Source organism: Trichomycterus rosablanca, chromosome 14 (assembly GCF_030014385.1).
Source record: "Trichomycterus rosablanca isolate fTriRos1 chromosome 14, fTriRos1.hap1, whole genome shotgun sequence".
Classification (NCBI taxonomy): Eukaryota; Metazoa; Chordata; class Actinopteri; order Siluriformes; family Trichomycteridae; genus Trichomycterus; species Trichomycterus rosablanca.
Window position 1 is genome coordinate 36,811,666 of NC_086001.1, and position 18,213 is coordinate 36,829,878.

Here is an 18,213-nt window from a genome sequence, read left to right on the forward strand (position 1 = left end):
AAAATAGTTCCAAACGATGCTAACAGTTCAAAATTAGAACTGAACCGGTTCCACATTGGTTGAAAACGGTGCCAAACGGTTCAGAATTAGAACTGAATCGGTTCCATGTTGGTTTTAAATGGTGCCAAACGGTTCAGAATGAGAACGGAACCGGTTCCACATTGGTTGAAAATGCATCAAACAGTTCAGAATTAGAACGGAACCGGTTCCGCATTGGTGTTAAATGTGCCAAACGGTTCAGAATTAGAACAGAACCGGTTCCACTCTGGTCTTTAATGTGCCAAACGGTTCAGAATTAGAACAGAACCGGTTACATGTCGGTTGAAAAGACCAGAAGCGGTTCCGCCGGGCCGGTCCCCCCCCCCTTCCCATCAGTCCTTGACTCACCAGCACAAAGCGACCCACCGGAGGAGCAAAAGATCAAACGCTTCAACAAAAGAGCCTTTATTTCGTCGGCCCATAACCATGGAAACCGGCCCGGTTAGGTTCAGGGATGCGTCTCCGGTTCCTGCCGGGGTGAAACACGAGCGCCAATGCGCCGCCGTGTCTTTTATACGATTATTATTATTTTTAGATGGAAGCAGATGCCGAAATCGAGAGGGAACCGGAGCCCCTCCGAGCTCCCGGCTTCCCGAATTCCGCGGCGTCCCGAGGAGACGGAGAGCGGCGGGGGACCGGGACGACTGACGATTACGCGGTCTCCGTCTTCGTCGCTATGGAAACCGGAATCAATTCCACAAGTTGAATTGACCTCTGACCTCTGTGTGACCTTCTCACGTTTGTCCATGTGTGGGAATTTGTGCCAAATTTGCCAAAGCTGTTCCAGAAATTGACTCTACGGTACTGATTCTTTACAGGCTGCGTCCCAAACTGTCACAATTCAGGACGCAGCCCCTTTAGCATCCTGTCCTACCTCTGTCCAAGACCTTCAGCTCTCAGGAACCGACTCCTTGTCAGCGTTCTTCACCACTGGTGAGTGTTTTTCTCCTCGTCCTGCTCTAATTATATTTATTCTTGCTTTCACAGGGTCGCCGGGGAAAACCAGGACAGCCTGGATCTCTGGGACCACCGGTAAGAGCCGCTCGGAATGTTCTACAAATTCCCACAGACACAGTCCGGCTGCACGGCTCCCAGAAGACGGGTGTCCCAATACATTCGTCCATATAGTGTAGAGACCGGGCTAGTCTAGAGTTCCCTCCATCCAGAGATTGGCGCCAAGTTCCCCAACCTGGGTGGTGGTACCAGCCTGGCTTCCAAGGGTGCTCTGCTAGGTTCCAACATGAACCTAGAGCGTGACCTTCTGGATGCGCTACACCCCTGTCAGAATGCTTATCATGTTTGGGAGAGAGGGTGCTAGTGTGCAGCCTTCCTCGTCCAGCGTGACCCAGAGGGTTCACTCACCTTATCAGTCTGCAGACTCGTCACATGACCTTTTATGTACGGGTCGTTGGGAATCGTGGGTAATCATTAAAAATGGTGATTGACCGTCATCATTCTGACCGTATCCTTTCTAATCGCAGGGACCTCCTGGTACATCTGAAGGTGGAGCCACCAAGGTAAGCCTGGATTCATCGGTCGATTCCTGACACTCTTTGCCATGCATGATGTATTAGAGACGGCTGTGTAACAGGCGTACCTCAGGGTTCAGTAATAGGATCGTTTGACTTTTTAAAAAACACCACTTATTCGCAAACCTGATAAACCCCATGTTACCTCGACACTGAGGCATGAAGGCTCCACAACAGGTTCTACTAGCTTTGGACCAGTTCAGACGTTCCGGCTGCAGGTGGTGCTGAAACCGTGTTGGCACCAGTCGAGCGGGGTTTGAATGAGGATCGTTCCTAGATATGTCCAGAAGCACCCAATAAGTTCATTGCCATCCCAGTCAACAGATCTGAATTTAGAGCACCTCTTCAGGTTCTTTAGGAATGGTTGATCACCTTGCGGAGTCCGTGGTGGCGACTTCTACTTGGTACTAGTTTGGTACCAGTAAGGATTCACTTATCGATAACCCTACCAACCTTATGGCTTACCAACCTACCTACCTACCTAGCAGTAAGCTCCAGTAACTGGTACCTACCTGCCCAGTGGCACACAAGCAAGTCCTGGAGAAGTAAAGAGGAGACAAAGGTTGGTGAGCACACGGGATCTGGTGCAAGTCTTAAAGTTCACGTCTCGAGATCCCTCTAAGGATTGCCGACAGCGGTCCGAGAAGGAATGAACCAACAACCCTTGGCAGCATGTTGGGCAGCCATTACTACCAACCTTATGGCTTACCTACCTACCTACCTACCTACCTACAAGTAAGCTCCAATAACTGGTACTTACCTGCCCGCCCAGTGACACAAGAGCAATGACCGACTCGGGCGACTCCTGCGGCTCCTCCAGAGAAACCTCTAAGGATTGCCGACAGCGGTCCAAGAAGGGACGAACCACGAACCATTATCATCAAATGATCCGCATTTCGAGCCGTACCAGGTGCCACCTTTGGTGAATCATGGTTGCCCACGACCTCTTAACCTGGTATTCCCCAGGTCCGATCCTACTTATCTTGGCGCATGAGCTGACGTCCCTTCTGATGCCACCTAAAGGACCCCAGGAGTGAGAAATGCGTCTGACAATTTATTGGTCGCGTCTAAGTTTTATTGCGCAGGTATAATTAATAACAGGACACGAGGCTCCGTCCAGTCCCGCCGGCGTTCGCTTTGTCTTCTTTATTTATGCCCCTTCTTTATCTACGGTTGGAGGAAGCGGGTCTCTCGGAGAGTCGCGCGAAGGTCTGCATTAACGTCGCTTAATGGGGTTCGTGATCAACCACCGAGCACGGCCGGGCCATACATCAAGCTGACCGGACTAATGGACCAGATTAAAGAGGTGCTTCATCCGTCCGTGGATAAAAGTGAATAAAACCTCGCTGCTGGTCGTCTGTTAGTCCGAGCGGGCGCTATCGACGTGGGGGCGATCGCTCCATTAAATGAGCTCTCGGAGTTTTGAAAAACAGATTGGACGCTAAACCCTACGACTGGTGTTTTTTATTTTAGGGGCAGAAAGGAGACCCGGGTGTGATCGGAGTGACCGGACCGAAAGGTGACAAAGGAGATGACGTACGTGAAGCACCTATACAAATTATTGTTATATATTGTTTATACTATTAATAAGCACGAGTTGCCTGATGTTGCAGGGTCAGTCCGGTCAAGAGGGAGCCCCTGGACCCAAAGGAGACAAGGTATGAAGGTTAGGGAACGGCTAAGTGTAGTGTATGATAGTCTGATCGAATCCTCATGTGTGGTCTTTATGTTATCAGGGTGATGTCGGCCCCCGAGGACCCCCAGGCCCGGTGAGTATCCTGGGTCCAGTCTGCTCCACTACACTTGGGCTGAGGTGACGTTAATCAGGGATTAATTTGTATCGTGTGGTTTGTGTTGCCTTGCAGGTGATGACCGCTCAGGGACTCCGACAGATCTCCGGACCTGTAAGTCTGACCCTTGGTCTCCGCCCTTCCACAAGTCCTGTCATGCAGCGTAGCATAAAGTAGCATAACTTACGGGACGCTCGCTCAGTGCTCGTCATCTTCCTTCTGCTCTATCGTCACTTACTTGATTAACCAAGGTCGTCTCCTCTTTTCCTTCCCACCATGTCAGGGTGAAACGGGCGAGAAAGGAGATAAAGGAGAGCAGGTGAGTGTAATACATCCACGATCTCTTCACGCCTACCAGGTTGCCAGATTTTTCCTGAGTATAGTACAACCCTTGGGGTTTATTTATGGCTCCAAAGAAGTGGGGACCACCGTGGTTCATCACACATCCTTTCAACGAGGTTCTGTAACATCTGGAAACTGAGGACAATAAAACGTTAGTCGCATTTCCAATAGAAGGCTGCAGGCAGGCCAGTCTAGCACCTGCGCTCTGCACAGATTCAGAAGTAGATTTGTTTTAAGTCCTTGCTTGGGACTCGTAAGTCCGAATCCTAGCGGCGCTACCAGCCTGGCCGGGAGTCGCCACAGGTACAACTGGGTGCCGTCTATAGTGAACCCAATGCTGGGGAAGTGATAGGGGGTGGTACAAACTGCAGCGGATTCACAATCAAGAATTAGATAGGACTAATGTGGGAGGGTTCTTCTTTGTCCGTCTTTTTCTTAATTGTATTTAATTTACGTCTTTGCCTCTCACCAGGGTGAAAACGGTCTGCAAGGCATCCAGGTAGGTAGTTTTAGTGCTTTACACTTGACCTGAACTAGGGGGCGCTCAGGTGCTAATAAGCTGGTAGTGTCACCACCTCTAACAGTCTAAATCACTGCTGTGCTAACGGCCTGGACGGGCACTTAAAGGTCGGTGAACTGCTAAGCAGCCGAGACTCTCCTCGGCCAGCACAGGGAAGGTCTTTCCTCACCCAGCAGACTGGCTGCTGTAGGCAATGCCAATCCTGCCCACTAGGGGGTGCCCGGCCGACCGGTAGCAGAGCTGAGATTCAAACCTGTTTGAATACATTTTTTTGTAAACGCTGCCTTGTCTTGTTCTTTTCTCTTGCCAACCTGCCCGTGTCACTTTGTCAAGGGGAACGACGGAGCACCAGGTCCACAGGTACGACTTCCACCTTAATTCTTCACAATAATCGACTAAAATGAGAAGTACAGCAGTACGGAGCACATATGATCAAAAGTTCAGTGTCCCTGGGTTGTTGTTTTAGTCCAATAATCCACGTTAAGCGTTTAACTGCCGCAAGTCCACAAACCCTGACTGTAGTTAGCGTGACTGGGGTATACCTGTGCTGACTGGGCGCTGCATTCATCCTAGAAACGAGTCCTGCCAGAAGTACTTCAAATCTGGAACAGTTTGGGCTAGGTGTGTAACAGGCGTACCTCAGGATTCAGTAATAGGATCGTTTGACTTTTTAAAAAACAAATCTTTGGCACCCTTTGGTGTCTTGTTTGCGCCTTGTTTATTTTACCTGTATAATATTTGTAACAATCTCCACGTAGGGCGAAGACGGGCCACCAGGTCCTGCTGGCCTTTCTGGTCTTTCTGGTGACAAGGCAAGTGCTTTCATTTGGGGGGGGGGATGTAGAGAGCAAAATCTGTGTTCTGTAAACGTTGTAGGGAAAGGGGTACAGAGGTGTTCCTAGAAACCCGTAGGGTTCCTACGTTTCATGGTTGGTTAAATGGCATGTCTTAGCTTTTTAGCCTGATGTTTCCTTTCCTAACTTTCAGGGCTCAGTCGGAAACTCAGGAACACCGGGAAGAGACGGGACAAAAGGACAGAAGGTAAGTGGTCCGAAGAAAGACCTGCCATGACCCGTGGACAGGGTGTTGAGAGTCCGAGACTCGCTACCCCCAAGGCACTGCAGGTCAAGCCGCCTTGGAAGTTGCAGAAATGCGAACTTGTGTTCTGTATTCTGTGTCTGTAGGGGGATTCCAGCAGTGTCCCAGGGCCACAGGGTCCCCCGGGTCCCAAAGGAGAACCTGGAGAGCTCGGAGTCGAAGCACTTGGTCAAACCGTAAGTCTAAAGCATTTTGTTCCAGTTATGTCTCGAGTGTCTCGGGGATCCACGTTTCGATCATTTGTGAGAGACTCATTTCATCTAGCGACTGTCACGGACTTGAAGTGGAAGACGGAAGACGGACGTCCTTCTGATCACCATGAGAACGATCACGTCCTTGAGACCTGGTTTTTACACTCCTTAGTCAGCAAAGCCAGGCGATTACGCGACGTGACAAGAGCGACGACCCCATAATCCCATTTAAGTACCAGCTCTAGTGCATTTAAAGGACTTGGCAAGCTCCCAGTGGTGAGGAAAAAGGTTCCCTTGGTTACCTTGATCTTCTGGGTGGAATCTTTGAATGTACAGCGGCCTTTAAGTGGTGGGATTGGCTAACTACTACTACTACTTAGCGGGTAAGGCTGCACGAATGATCCAGGATGCTCCTGGCGACAACTTTCAGGAGAGACAGGGTGCAACTCGACTAGCAAATTACGACCAGTTAGGAACCAGAAAGGAAGCTACCACTGACCGGTCGAGTCCCCTCAGGAGAGAAGTAGGGAGCGTAAGGACTCGGCTCAGAGCTGAGGCTTAGGAACACTTATAAAACACCGACCCCAGGTGTAGCCATCAATGCTGATGAGGCACAGGGGGCGCTCTACCACACGGCAAGCACCGCAGGTCAGGACATCGCGCCATCGGGAGAGAATCCGACAAGAAAGAGACGTCTTGTTTAAAGTAACTCCTTTGATCTGCAAACCTTCTAAGAATGTTTGTTGTTTTACTTCTCACTAGGGGGGCGCCGTTCCTGGACCGAGAGGATCCCGAGGGCCAAAGGTTGGTTAAGTTGAGAGCTCCCTTACAAACCACACCCATATTGTGTTAGCAGGTGCTCGACAGGCCTGCCTGCAGTCTGGTTCTCTCTCCTGTCAAAATGTGTAGAGAACAGGGAACCCAGTGGAAGTTCTGCTACGGAGAGTGATTCTGTATTTGTACTTTTTGTTGTAAGGGTGAAAGGGGAGTCCCGGGGTTGCCCGGAGAACCAGGAGAGAAAGGAGACCCTGGTGTTGGAATGACCGGCCCTCCCGTGAGTAACCTGCTCATTATTTGGGTTTTTTTCGGACTGTTTGAGTGAATTTTTGTTGTAATTGTTGTATTATTGTTTATGTTCCTAAAGGGCATGATGGGACCCAAGGGGGAGCCAGGAGAAGAGGTATGTTTTTATTCTAAGCGTGCGTTGAAGTAAGTCGAACGAGCACCTGATAAGGTACTTTTGTCCTCAGGGTCCTCATGGTCCGCTGGGTTCACCAGGTCCACCGGGAGCCCCAGGAATCCAGGTAACAGTCGTCTTGCTTTAATTCCCCTGATCTAGCTTTTACAGCATGGAATCCCCAAGTGCTAAAGAGCAAGACTCACTACCAGGTTCCAGACTGCCCCTGGATGCCTCAAAAGCTTTTGTTAGGTGGACTAGAAGATTAGGAAGGCGTAGTGTGGTCCACAGTACCTGCAGAGGCTCAAGGGCACCGTGCAACTCTTGATTCACGTCTGATTGTCTTTCCTCTGTCAATTAAAGGGAACTCCGGGACGCGAAGGCAGACCCGGACCCCCTGGTAAACCGGTAAGTCAAACTTGCTTCCATTGGGGATCTATCCTTTGCAAATTGTCAACAGAATAAAAAGACTATAGTTCACCAGGGTAACTGCCTTGGACCCTGTGATCTTCCATCCAGTGCAGCAGATCTAGTCCATCTGCAAGGGAGAACCTTCATCATTTCAGCCCATTAGCTTAGACTAGTAACCCGAACTCTCTAGACTCAGCAGAGCCATGAGTTGACCAGGTGTTCACAAGAACGCGATCAACTGCGTTTGAGGGAGGGAGGGTCGGATAAGAGATCTCTGGAACTGGTGTAGGAACCCAACACTGGCAGGTGACAAGAAGTGGCCACAGGAGGTCTTGCATCCAGGTGTCCATCCAAACATGTCATCCTGAAAGTAACCTGGCTGCAGTGTGACCCTGTTCTTTGTCAGGTCACCTATTAAGAGTTCCTCAACTTCCAACTATGACCATGAGTGCCATTTGGTCCAGATTGTCTTGATGACTTTGAGATGTTGATTTTTCGTCTTGTTGTTTACAGACCGCCCTGCCGATCGTTGGAGATGTGAGCGCCTTGCTGAAGGTATGTTCTTTTAGACTCTCTTCGTTTTGTGTCCGTTTCCAGACCTTTGCTCTAGGTTGACGTCTAAGGTGTTAGGACCACACCCCAATAGGTGGTTATAGATGGCATATCTTAGAATCAGCCATCGTACCAACAGTGGGGACATGGAGGGCAGTCAGAGTGCCAGAGGCTACTCCTACAGAAAATGGACGGTTGAGCAATAAATGAAGGTCGCTTGATCAGACAACGCCAGCCATCGATAGTTCTAGGAGACGGAGGAGAGCTCATCTACAGTCCGTTGACAGCGTCCCATCTCTCCTCGTCAACAAGGTCAGGCGAGGGGGAGGAAGAAGCACCGATGGCTCCAGGCTGTTCCTTCCTGCCATGCACAGCGAGAACACTGAAATAAACCAACACGCCGCTGATTTTATGGGCAGAGCACAAACTGGCACAGCGTTAAGCTTGATGAGGGAAGCCTTCTTAGCTCCTGGGGTTGGTTGGTTCTTGATCACGTCTTGCTAATTAAGTGGCATGAAGACCATTATGCCTCCAACCGGAATGGCACGGGCGTCTTAGAGATCCTCAAACCTGCCGACAGAACCCAACAGTTCCTATCATGAGCTGACCGATGAGCTGAATGAAGGACTGTCCGGTGGAAAGCTGGACCAGCAGCTTCATCCTATTAAAGGTCTCAGTGGGTACGATTCACCGGGTGAAGGGTAGGAAACACCCCACAGGTCGCCAATTTTTACTATCTCCAATTAGCCTAACTCTAACCTTAACCTTAACCCCAGTGCCACCCTTCATCCCATTATGTGTGTCTGTATATTAGAACTGTGTGTGTGTGTGTGTGTGTGTGTGTGTGTGTGTAGAACGCCTGCAGCGTGTGCCAGGCCAAGGTACCCGGAATTCCAGGGCAGAAAGGAGAGCAGGGGGTGCCAGGCGCTCCTGGTTTTGAAGGCATGATGGGAGAGAAAGTAAGTGCCGATAAGTAAGTGTGTCAATTATTAAACCTGACTCTAGCAAGCAAGTTCTGAGTTCTGAATTTGTTTTTGTTTTTTTCTACAGGGCGATCAGGGTCTAAGAGGTCCAGTCGGTCACCCCGGAAAGGAGGGCCCTAAGGTAATCCCTGATTTTTTTCCCAATATACGCTTGCAGGTGCCTGGTACTCGCCTGCCGTGACCTCATATCTCGTTGACGCAATTGAGGTTTACCAAAATATATTTCAATCATGGGAGTTAAAATCGGTGCTCGTCACCATGGAAACAAGAGATGTAGTGCCAGGGTATTAGAAGCTGCAGGAGATTAAAATATGGACAGCGTCTCATGAGGTAAATTCTGGACAACTTACAGGGCGTGAAAGGAGAGAGGGGGTTTCCCGGCCCGATCGGCGACAAGGGTGACGAGGTAGGTCTTACATGGTGACCTTAAGTTCTGAGTTGAAGATCGACTTGGTTTGGCTCCATGATCTCTATAACAGTGTCTTGCTTCCACCCAGGGTCTTCCCGGGGGACCAGGACACCCTGGAGTACCGGGTCGATCTGGAGAACCGGTGAGTAAACCTTCACCAGCTGTTCAGTCTAAAAATGCAGAGTCAATATCCACTTCGTTCTCTACGTAGGGATCCATTGGGAGACCCGGACTTCCCGGTGTACCAGGACCCAAGGGAGAACAGGTGAGAAGCTTGAACTCCTAGAGTTAGTGGGGTAGGGTGTTAGAGTTTGAAGGATGCTAACCCTTGCTTGTGTCTGGGTGTGTTTCATAGGGCGGTGAGGGACCACCAGGCAGGCCGGGACTTCCTGGACCTCCGGTAAGTTTGACCAGAGCTTACAAGCAATGACTTCAGACTTTGTGCCTTGGGGTTGTCTGTCTGTCCTCTGAAAGTGAGTTGATTGTGGATGATGAAGTGTGGAACCAGGTAACTCCAGTGTTTCTATCTGCAGGGTGTTCCCTACGTGGAGGGGAATGGAATGAGCAGCCTGTACAAGCTTCAGGTAAACGTCATCTCATCGTTCTGTGCAGGCCACTGGAATAGGAAGGGGAATTGGAAATGACTAACACTGCTTTGTATATCTGTATCTGCTGTATTTGTACAGAATGGAGAAGTGTTGCAGATCCCTGGACCACCGGGACCTCAGGTATGCATTCCTTAAAGACTGAAGCTAATTAAAAACGGGAGGTAGACGTTAGCATGGCCCCAGGCTTTTCACTTCTTTTCATATCTGCGGCGGAGCCGTTGTATCCGTCGTATCCTCCTGGGTCTCGGCGTGCGGCGACGCTCCAAACCTGCGCTAATACCTTTATCGGCGGGTCCCAAAGTACACCAGGCTCATGAACCTGCGGGAAAGCTCTCAGACGTCGAGGAGCCTCACTAAGAGCTGGACGTAGAGCGACCTCTGTGTGATCCTTACAGCTAGAACTGAGAGGGCTTCTCACGAGACCTGATGTCTGTGGGAATTTGTGCCCATTTGGTTGTAGGGCTGGTCGCAGATGTTGAAGTTCCGGTTCATTCCAGAGCTGTTAAGTCAGGACCCTTCGATTCAGACCCCTTGACCTACCCATTACCCACTAAGTATTCAGACCCCTTGACCACTTACCCTTAACCCACCAAGTATTCAGACCCCTTGCTCTGGTGCTCCAGACTGTGGTCGGGCTTCCTTCAACGGGACAAGTCGTCCAATGTCCTTGGGTGGCCCAATCAAAGACCAAACCCAAATCTGTGGAGACCTAACGAAGCTTAAGAGGATCTGCCATGAAGGATGGGATAAACCGCCAAAATTCAGGTGGGCAAGTCTTCAAGAGGCAGATACCTGAAGTCTTGTGGCACCTACGAAGGGGCAGGAACATGTTTTGACACTGTCATTATGATGCAGGCAGGGAATTATTCATATTCAGAACTAACTTCTCTCTTTATCTTCTCCAGGGGCCCAAAGGAGACGAAGGGAAACTAGTAAGTTGGTCGGTTCTATTTTTAATTTGTGTTTCTGTAAAAGTTCAGTAGTCGATGGTTGAAGTGCCTCTTTTACTTTTTGTCCAGGGTGACCCGGGGCAGATGGGGTTGCCCGGCTTGGAAGGACTTCCAGGAGCTAAAGTAAGTCTTGTAATGTCGGCCTTTTGGACTCTTACTCTGAGTCTCTGTCTATCTCAAGTCTCGGTGGTTCTACCAACTCGGTAGAGATACAGTTAGCCGTGTCCGATTGAGGGAAGGTTGGAAAGGGTTGCTCCTCGTTTTTGGAGGTTGCAACTCCCGCTGTCTGGTCGAGCAGCAAGCCGTCGGATTCCTTTCATGAGACAGCAGGAGCAAGTTCCCGTGTGGTGCCCCTATAAGAGCTTGGAGTTCTGTCCAACACTTGGCTTGGACAGGCAGGTTCTCCGGACGCCAACGTTGATTACAATTGATGCTAATTAAGTTCTGTTGTTTGTATGTGTTCTAGGGAGACCCTGGATTACCGGGCCCACCTGGAATTCAAGGTCCTACGGTACATGTTTATTTTTTATCGAACTACACTATATGGTCAAAAGTATTTGGACACCTGACTGTGAGCTCTGGTGTCCAGATACTTTTGTTTGAATGGTTGTTGGCACATTTTTAAGACCAGACCAGGAAGCTGGGAGGGTGGGCATCTCAAACACTGTTGGTTCAGTCCTACAGATCTTTCTTAGGTGAGTTCCATCAGGACCTAAGGGACCACTGGGTTGAAGGAACCACCCACAGTGATCTGAGAATGGACAAGCAATGGTTGTTCCAGGTTGTTGGGCAGCCAAGACTCAAGAAGGCATTGGCATCTGGAAGATCTACCATGCCAGTCTGAGTCCCAATGCAAGTCCTACAAGTGGAAGACGGTTGCTCGGTCCAGTAACTCTAGTATTCCCCTGGGTTAGGTTTAGTAGGGTCATGTGGACAGCCTAAAGGACCTGCTGAAGATCTAGTGGTCAGTCTAGTGGTCAGTGAGGTGCTTCCAGGTCTGATCTACTGTCTCTCTTTCGGCAGGGAAGGCCCGGTGCCCGCGGTGAGCTGGGAACCCCAGGAGAACCGGTGAGTGTCAATCCGCGGCCGCTCGACAGCCATCAGTCAGAAGTGTCACATCAGTCTGAGCCGTTAATCCTTCATACGCTCGTTTTTCTCCTCAGGGGGAGCGAGGACCTGTCGGAGAGACGGGCTTCCCCGGACCCGAGGGACCTCCTGGCGGGCCTGTAAGGACCTTCTGTTGATTTATTTTACGCCGAAGCAATTCCGCTCATATTTATATGCTAAATGGCCAATAGTATGTGGACACCCAACCATAAGCTTGTGTGGAGAGGTCTCCTCACAAGACTTCTGGTTTATTCCATATGTGTCCAAACACTTTTGTTTTACCATGGTACACGTTTCCACCCTGGCGTTTCTGGACCTTGTTGCTCATGTAGCTTGTTTGTTTTCCGCAGGGCAGAGCGGGAAAAGATGGGATCCCCGGTAACGAGGTGGGTCATGCTTTATTTTCTTACCCCTAACACTTTACTCCTAGCGGTCATACCCAATTCCCAAGTCGCCAAATCGCAGACTAACCTTCGGACTCTTGGTGGCGGTGGGCTAACCTTGTCCTGGACATGTCCGGCCCCCCTTCTGGATTATTCTTCCACCACTTGGAGCAATAATGAGTGTACGCCCCGTCTGGCCATGAGCAAGGTCCAATGGGGGGACAGTGGTGGTGTTAGTCTACAACCCTTAAGAGTAAGAGTTGAAGACATATCATCAGCCTGTCCACTTCTAGGTAGATTAGCACCTAACCTCTCCAACCCTTCGTCTCTCAGACACTGGCAAGACTCAAACTGAGAGCTCGGTTCCCCTTCTGGAATGTTCTTCCACCACTTGGAGCAATAATGAGTGGACGCCCCGTCTGGCCATTCCCCCATTGGACCCTGCTCTCGGAAGGTAGTGATGTTAGGTTACAACCCTGGATCTTTCCAACCTTTCGTCCCTCAGACACCGCCAAGACTCAAACTGAGAGCTTGAGCTCTCTGGTTCCTCGGTTCCCCTTCTGGAACGTTCTTCCCTGTCTAGCCATCCCTCCATCGGACCAGGTACCTGTGAGGTGCTGGTGGTGATGATGGTGTTAGGCTCCCACTTCGGAAGAGTCGCAGGTGGTAGATCCCCCGTTCCCCTCGTTTTCCAGAGCGCTCGACGCTCCCTGACTCGAGGAGCCGTGATTAAATCGACCCCGAGGAGGCGTGAGGAGGTCAGGAGCTCCTGTCTGGGTTGGATTATTAGAAGAATCCAGACCTCAGGGCAGGTCGATATTATTTGTATTATTCCGTCTCGACGCCTGTTTCTGCTTTATTTGTTGTGCAACAGTGCCATCTAGCGGCCGAGAGGAGAAACTACAGCTCAGTTCACCCAAACACTGCAGTGATACAGGATAACGACAGAATATGAGCAAAAATATTGGGACGCCCTTCATAATGATTGAATCTGTGCAAGAGTCGCTAGCAGGTGTAATAGATCAGCTATATAACAGTTTAGGGAGGGCCTGCGCAGAGCCCTGAGTACGTCTTTGTATGGCAATCGGTGCCCGTTCTGTCACATGACGTCAGCATTTGTACGAATGCAGTTTTAAAACAGTTGGGACAGCAGGGAAATGTAAAGAAAAAGCAGAACGTAGTGATTTACAAGCTGTTATTTTACACCGGACTAGTAATCAGGAGGTCACTGGTTCAAGCCCCACCCATGCCAGGTTACTTCTGTTGGGCACTCAATTGCTTAGACTGTATGATGGATGTATAATATTTAAACAGGCATCCAAATACTTTCGACCATACAGTGTAGGGTTATAAAGAGACGTATGATGCTCGTGCTTAATTTGACAGCCTGAACATGTTCCAAAAAAGTTAGGACGGTGAGATTTTATCACAGGTTTTTAGTAAGACACAGGACTGGACTGCAGGCGGGCCAGTCTAGCACCTATGTGTCATAGAGGGTGTGGCCGGTAGCCACGTATTAGACTACCTGCTACCTGCGGTCCCTACTTCTTCCGAACCTGAGGTGTCATGACGGAGTCACCACAGCTTTAGGGACCGGGCGACGCCCCGTGAAGCGTAAACGTAGCTAATGTAGGTGCATTCCAGTAAATGGATTTTCTCCTCTTGCTTTACAGGGACACAAAGGCAAGACGGGTGACCGAGGTTCCAAAGGAGAGCGGGTACGTCTCAACTTACCCCTCCATCAAACTTTAGGGGGCGGATTATCGCGCCACAGTGTAGTGTAGTTATAGTCTACGTTCTGTCGCAGGGTGACCCGGGGATCCCCGGAGAGCGAGGGGTTCAGGGGGAAAGGGGACGACCCGGAGACGTAGGCCCCGCCGGACCCCAAGGCGTTCCTGGAGAGCCGGGTGTAGCGGGCGCTTGGGGAGCTCTGGTAAGTACTGCAGGTAGGCCGGGCTAGCACCTGCACTCTTTTAGCCACCTGCATTAGGAGTAGGAGTAGGAATATTTCCATAAATATATAGACAGCACAAACATAAACATCTAACCTTTTAATTGCAGAGTGATTTCAGAGCCCTGGAGGAAATGAGAACGTTCATCCAGAATGAAGTACTACGTGTGCTGGAAGGTACTTCAGATCCCTCACACGCACCATCAGATCCACATCTAATAGATCCCTCACACGCACCATCAGATCCACATCTAACAGATCCCTCACCCTCACACGCACCATCAGATCCACATCTGATAGATCCCTCACCCTCACACCATTAGATCTAATAGATCCTTTACCTTGTTTTGTAGACAAATTATTAAGCTACGCTACGCTACAGAAGATGCCGGCAGCCATATTGGCCACACACGGTCGACAGGGTCCCCCTGGACCCCCTGGGAACGACGGCTCCCCGGGAACCTCTGGAGAGCCAGGATCTCCAGGCCCTCCAGGTAGGAGCCCAGTACAGGACTGAACTGGTGTAGCGCTTTTCTGTTTTGACTTGCTGGTCCTTAAACAGGACTCGTACAGACCGAGAACTGGGGCGGTACCCACTGCCCTGCCGTTAGGTGTGTTTGTCTGACGCCTTTGAAGTTCTTTTGATGTCTGTGTGACCTCTTATTGATGAGAGTGTGTTTACATGTACATAGTTATACTATAACTGACTGCCTCTGACTTTAGGATTCAACTTCCTAAAGCTGTAGCAATGTTCAAATTTCACCATATCAACTCGATGGACGTTCCGGTTCCTCGTTAGGAGGGGTGTCCACATACTTTTGGACATGTAGTATGTCGACTGAACTCTCTGTTTTTTATCTTCTATTGATCTGCTGTTGGATTTTTATTGTATTTTTAATTTGATATTAATTGTACAGTAAACACTCCCAGCCAAAAAACATGGGCCACGCCCCAAATATATACTATACTGGTTTTGGCTGAGTCGTATCCAATTCCCTTTTGGTATTTCACTTTCACTCCCACCCACGGATGAGCTGATAAAATAACAAACAAACAAAAAAAGTAATATGAATAATTATAATAATAATGATTATAATAATAATAATATAATAATAATAATATAATAATAATAATATAATAATAATAATAAAAATATGAATATGAATAATAATAATTAAAACAGTAATAACAATAATAATAACAATAAAAATATATAATAATAATACTGATATTAATAATATTAATAATAAAAAATATTAATAATAATAATAATATAATAGCAACAAAAAATATAATAATAAGAAGAATATAATAATATTAATAATAATAATAATAACAATAAATGATTAAATAATATTAATAAAAACAGTAAAAAAAATAATAATAATAATAATAATAATACATATCTCAGCATCTTTGGTAGTTGGGAGTCGCAGGGTCGGTCATCGTCCAGCATTCCTGTAGCCGAGAGGGTTAAGGGCCTTGCTCAGGGGCCCAGCAATATTAACCCACAGCTGTATCCACTAGGTTACCCCTGTCCGACTTATTATTTGCTATTTAGGACTTGGCCCATGTTTTTTGGTCAGAACTGAGTGCACATACGGGTTCGAGCTTTAGATGTTTATTATTGATGAGAATGTGTGTGTGGGGGGGGTGTGGGATAACGTTTATAAACTGCATGATGGGGGCGTGTCCTAATGCTTTTATTTTTATAGGGTTTATTTTTAATACTTTAATGTTATTATTATTAATATGATTAAAATGAGAGTAATAATCTGCTTATGTTTGATTGTATTTATTAAAATCACGTGCACTATGTGGCCAAAAGTATGTGGACGCCTGACCGTAAGCTTGTCGGACGTCACGGTTCGAATAGAGCACCCTCTATGGGATCTTTTCCGCATGTTGTTCCTCTTTATGTGATTCAGTAAGTAAAAGGGGCATCCCAATACTTTTGTCCATATAGTGTACGTACATACGAAGGGTACTATTACAACCCCAATTCCAAAAAAAGTTGGGACTGCAGACAGGCCAGTCTAGCTGTAACACAATCCACTTTGCACTTGGTCGGATTTGCAAAGGCGGCGCTGCCCACCACGGCTGGGGTTCGAATCCCCGCGGCGCTATTGGATAGTCGGCCACCAGTCCGCGATAGGGAGCTGCCAGGGGAATAAAAGTGACGCTGGGAGTTTTCTGAAGCGTTCCCGAGTCTGTGAATCCTTTAATAATATTATGGACTGTAGATGATGAACTGTTTATGTGCTTTCTGTGCATTTTACCTACCGTCCCAACTTTTTTAAACACGAGTGAAAGTCAGACGTCCGCTTATATAAAAATAAAAAATGGCAGATTCGGTCGGCATTGGACGTCCTTGCTCCTACCTTAGACCTCCAGCAGGGACCACATGGAGCCGTGATAGGAGACTGAAGGTACAGTTCTTATCTGTGCATCTCAGTATAGGCATGTGCGCTATATGGTCAAAAGTATTTGGACACCCTGAGCGTGTTCAGCTAGAACAAGCCTAACTCAAGACTTGCCTGTGTATGCGAATTTGTGCTGAATCTAGTGATTTGAAGGGGCGTCCCAATACTTTTGCTCATACAGTGTATTTGTGTGTGTACAGCCTTGGACAGTTAGTGGTTGGGTGGTGCTTCTTTGTAGGCGTTCGGGGTCTCGACCCTTCGTTTTCCATTGGGACCAGTTGGCGTTCGCAGACCGCCGTTGTGTTTGTTTGGGTTTGTTTGGGTTTGTGGGCGTGTCACTGACGTTTGGCCCTCGGTCGGTCCCTCCGTTGTGTGAATTCCTGCCTGTTCTGTTGGGTTTGTGCATTCATCTGCCGGACGTCCACAAGGGAAAAACCTCTGACCTTTAAGCACTTGCTTGGGATGACAAATGCTTGGGATGTCAACTGCATGGCAAAAACTTTTGAACACCTGACCGTAAGCTTGTAGACCATCCCATTCCAAAAGCACGGGCGTTACTAGGGCGTGACTTAGCTGCCATAACAGCCGTCGCTCTTTCAGGGGGGTTTGACCGCATGTACTCAGTTTGTCCTAGATTGCGGTACCTTACCTGTAAGGGTACAGGTGTAACTTCCCGGTCTTATATTCCCCCCCATCCCGGCTTTTTTGGAATGTGATTCGTAGCTGCATTTCACCCGCTGTCCCGTCTTTTTTCGGGAATTGGGGTTGCACACTGTGTAAAGAAATGAGAATTCTGTGTTCGATTACCGTCAGTGCTTGTTTTATGTCTCTGTGTAGGTTACCGGGGACAGAAGGGGGAGAGGGGTCAGATAGGCTTGGGGATTCCGGGACCACCAGGCCCTACGGGACCACCAGGTACGGGTTTCTTTCTAATAGACATAGAAATAGAAATATTTACCCCCCGCCTTCCAGAAAAGGTATAGAGGACACCTCTAACCTACAAGGAGTCTCCTTTCCCCTTTGGGTAAGTGCTATAAAAAGGCTCAGACTCCTCTCTTGTGGAACCTTCACCCGTTCTTCTCCTCCAGAAGCTTCCAGGTCACTGACGTTTGGTGGCTTTTGTGGTGCAACCGCTTTCTTTGAACCCCCACCAAAGCTTCTCACGCTGGATTGTCCCTGAAACAAGTAGGTGACCGTCGAATAATTCTTACCTTGGGGTGCCAGAGAGCTCGTTTCAACCAGTTCTCATCCTCGCATCATCAGAACCAAGCAGCTACCCAATCCATGGTCCTTAACGTCATTGGTCACAGTCTGGAAGGTCGTGCCTACAACAACAACTCTGGAACTCTTGATGACTCTTGATCAGCTTTTGGCAGGGTCACTCCCAAGATTCTTCTGTCATTCTTGATCAGAAAGGAAATCCCAGGTTCATCTTGGAGGAGGTTTGTGAGGTGACCACCAGCATTGTGTTCTTCATGTTTGTCTGATTCCATAAGTGTTCCAGCACCAGGTCTTTAGCACCTTCTTGCAGTTGCCAGTTCCTTAATGAAGTGGACAACCTTGATACTTGCTCGCTGGCTGGAAATCTCTTCACTAATAGAAAGATCAAACCCTCATCAGCCTTTGGTAGAGTCACTCCCACGATTTTTCCTCTCATCAAAGAAGAGGTTTGGAGGGTGACCTGAAATGAGGGTCGTGTCAAATATCATGGATGTCACCCTACAAACAATCGACTAGATCCTTACGAGGT

The 18,213-nt window shown here is 48.6% G+C and overlaps 1 protein-coding gene across 2 annotated transcripts in view; it reads left to right on the plus strand.

Moving 5' to 3' along the window:
• LOC134326453 (collagen alpha-1(XIX) chain) overlaps positions 1-18,213 on the plus strand; it is a 48,849-nt gene that overhangs the window by 28,047 nt on the left and 2,589 nt on the right. For both annotated transcript variants that reach the window (XM_063008623.1, XM_063008624.1), the window contains exons 18-54: positions 1,027-1,071; positions 1,521-1,556; positions 3,042-3,104; positions 3,182-3,226; positions 3,305-3,337; positions 3,434-3,472; positions 3,642-3,677; positions 4,173-4,199; positions 4,554-4,580; positions 4,979-5,032; positions 5,208-5,261; positions 5,405-5,494; positions 6,272-6,313; positions 6,486-6,563; positions 6,654-6,689; positions 6,760-6,813; positions 7,050-7,094; positions 7,611-7,652; positions 8,504-8,608; positions 8,700-8,753; positions 8,985-9,038; positions 9,130-9,183; positions 9,253-9,306; positions 9,397-9,441; positions 9,575-9,625; positions 9,728-9,769; positions 10,555-10,581; positions 10,669-10,722; positions 11,066-11,110; positions 11,623-11,667; positions 11,763-11,825; positions 12,057-12,092; positions 13,763-13,807; positions 13,897-14,022; positions 14,151-14,217; positions 14,394-14,534; positions 17,301-17,378. In XM_063008623.1, the coding sequence (XP_062864693.1) occupies positions 1,027-1,071; positions 1,521-1,556; positions 3,042-3,104; positions 3,182-3,226; positions 3,305-3,337; positions 3,434-3,472; positions 3,642-3,677; positions 4,173-4,199; positions 4,554-4,580; positions 4,979-5,032; positions 5,208-5,261; positions 5,405-5,494; positions 6,272-6,313; positions 6,486-6,563; positions 6,654-6,689; positions 6,760-6,813; positions 7,050-7,094; positions 7,611-7,652; positions 8,504-8,608; positions 8,700-8,753; positions 8,985-9,038; positions 9,130-9,183; positions 9,253-9,306; positions 9,397-9,441; positions 9,575-9,625; positions 9,728-9,769; positions 10,555-10,581; positions 10,669-10,722; positions 11,066-11,110; positions 11,623-11,667; positions 11,763-11,825; positions 12,057-12,092; positions 13,763-13,807; positions 13,897-14,022; positions 14,151-14,217; positions 14,394-14,534; positions 17,301-17,378 (2,032 nt within the window). The remainder of the gene's footprint in view (positions 1-1,026; positions 1,072-1,520; positions 1,557-3,041; positions 3,105-3,181; positions 3,227-3,304; positions 3,338-3,433; positions 3,473-3,641; positions 3,678-4,172; positions 4,200-4,553; positions 4,581-4,978; positions 5,033-5,207; positions 5,262-5,404; positions 5,495-6,271; positions 6,314-6,485; positions 6,564-6,653; positions 6,690-6,759; positions 6,814-7,049; positions 7,095-7,610; positions 7,653-8,503; positions 8,609-8,699; positions 8,754-8,984; positions 9,039-9,129; positions 9,184-9,252; positions 9,307-9,396; positions 9,442-9,574; positions 9,626-9,727; positions 9,770-10,554; positions 10,582-10,668; positions 10,723-11,065; positions 11,111-11,622; positions 11,668-11,762; positions 11,826-12,056; positions 12,093-13,762; positions 13,808-13,896; positions 14,023-14,150; positions 14,218-14,393; positions 14,535-17,300; positions 17,379-18,213) is intronic.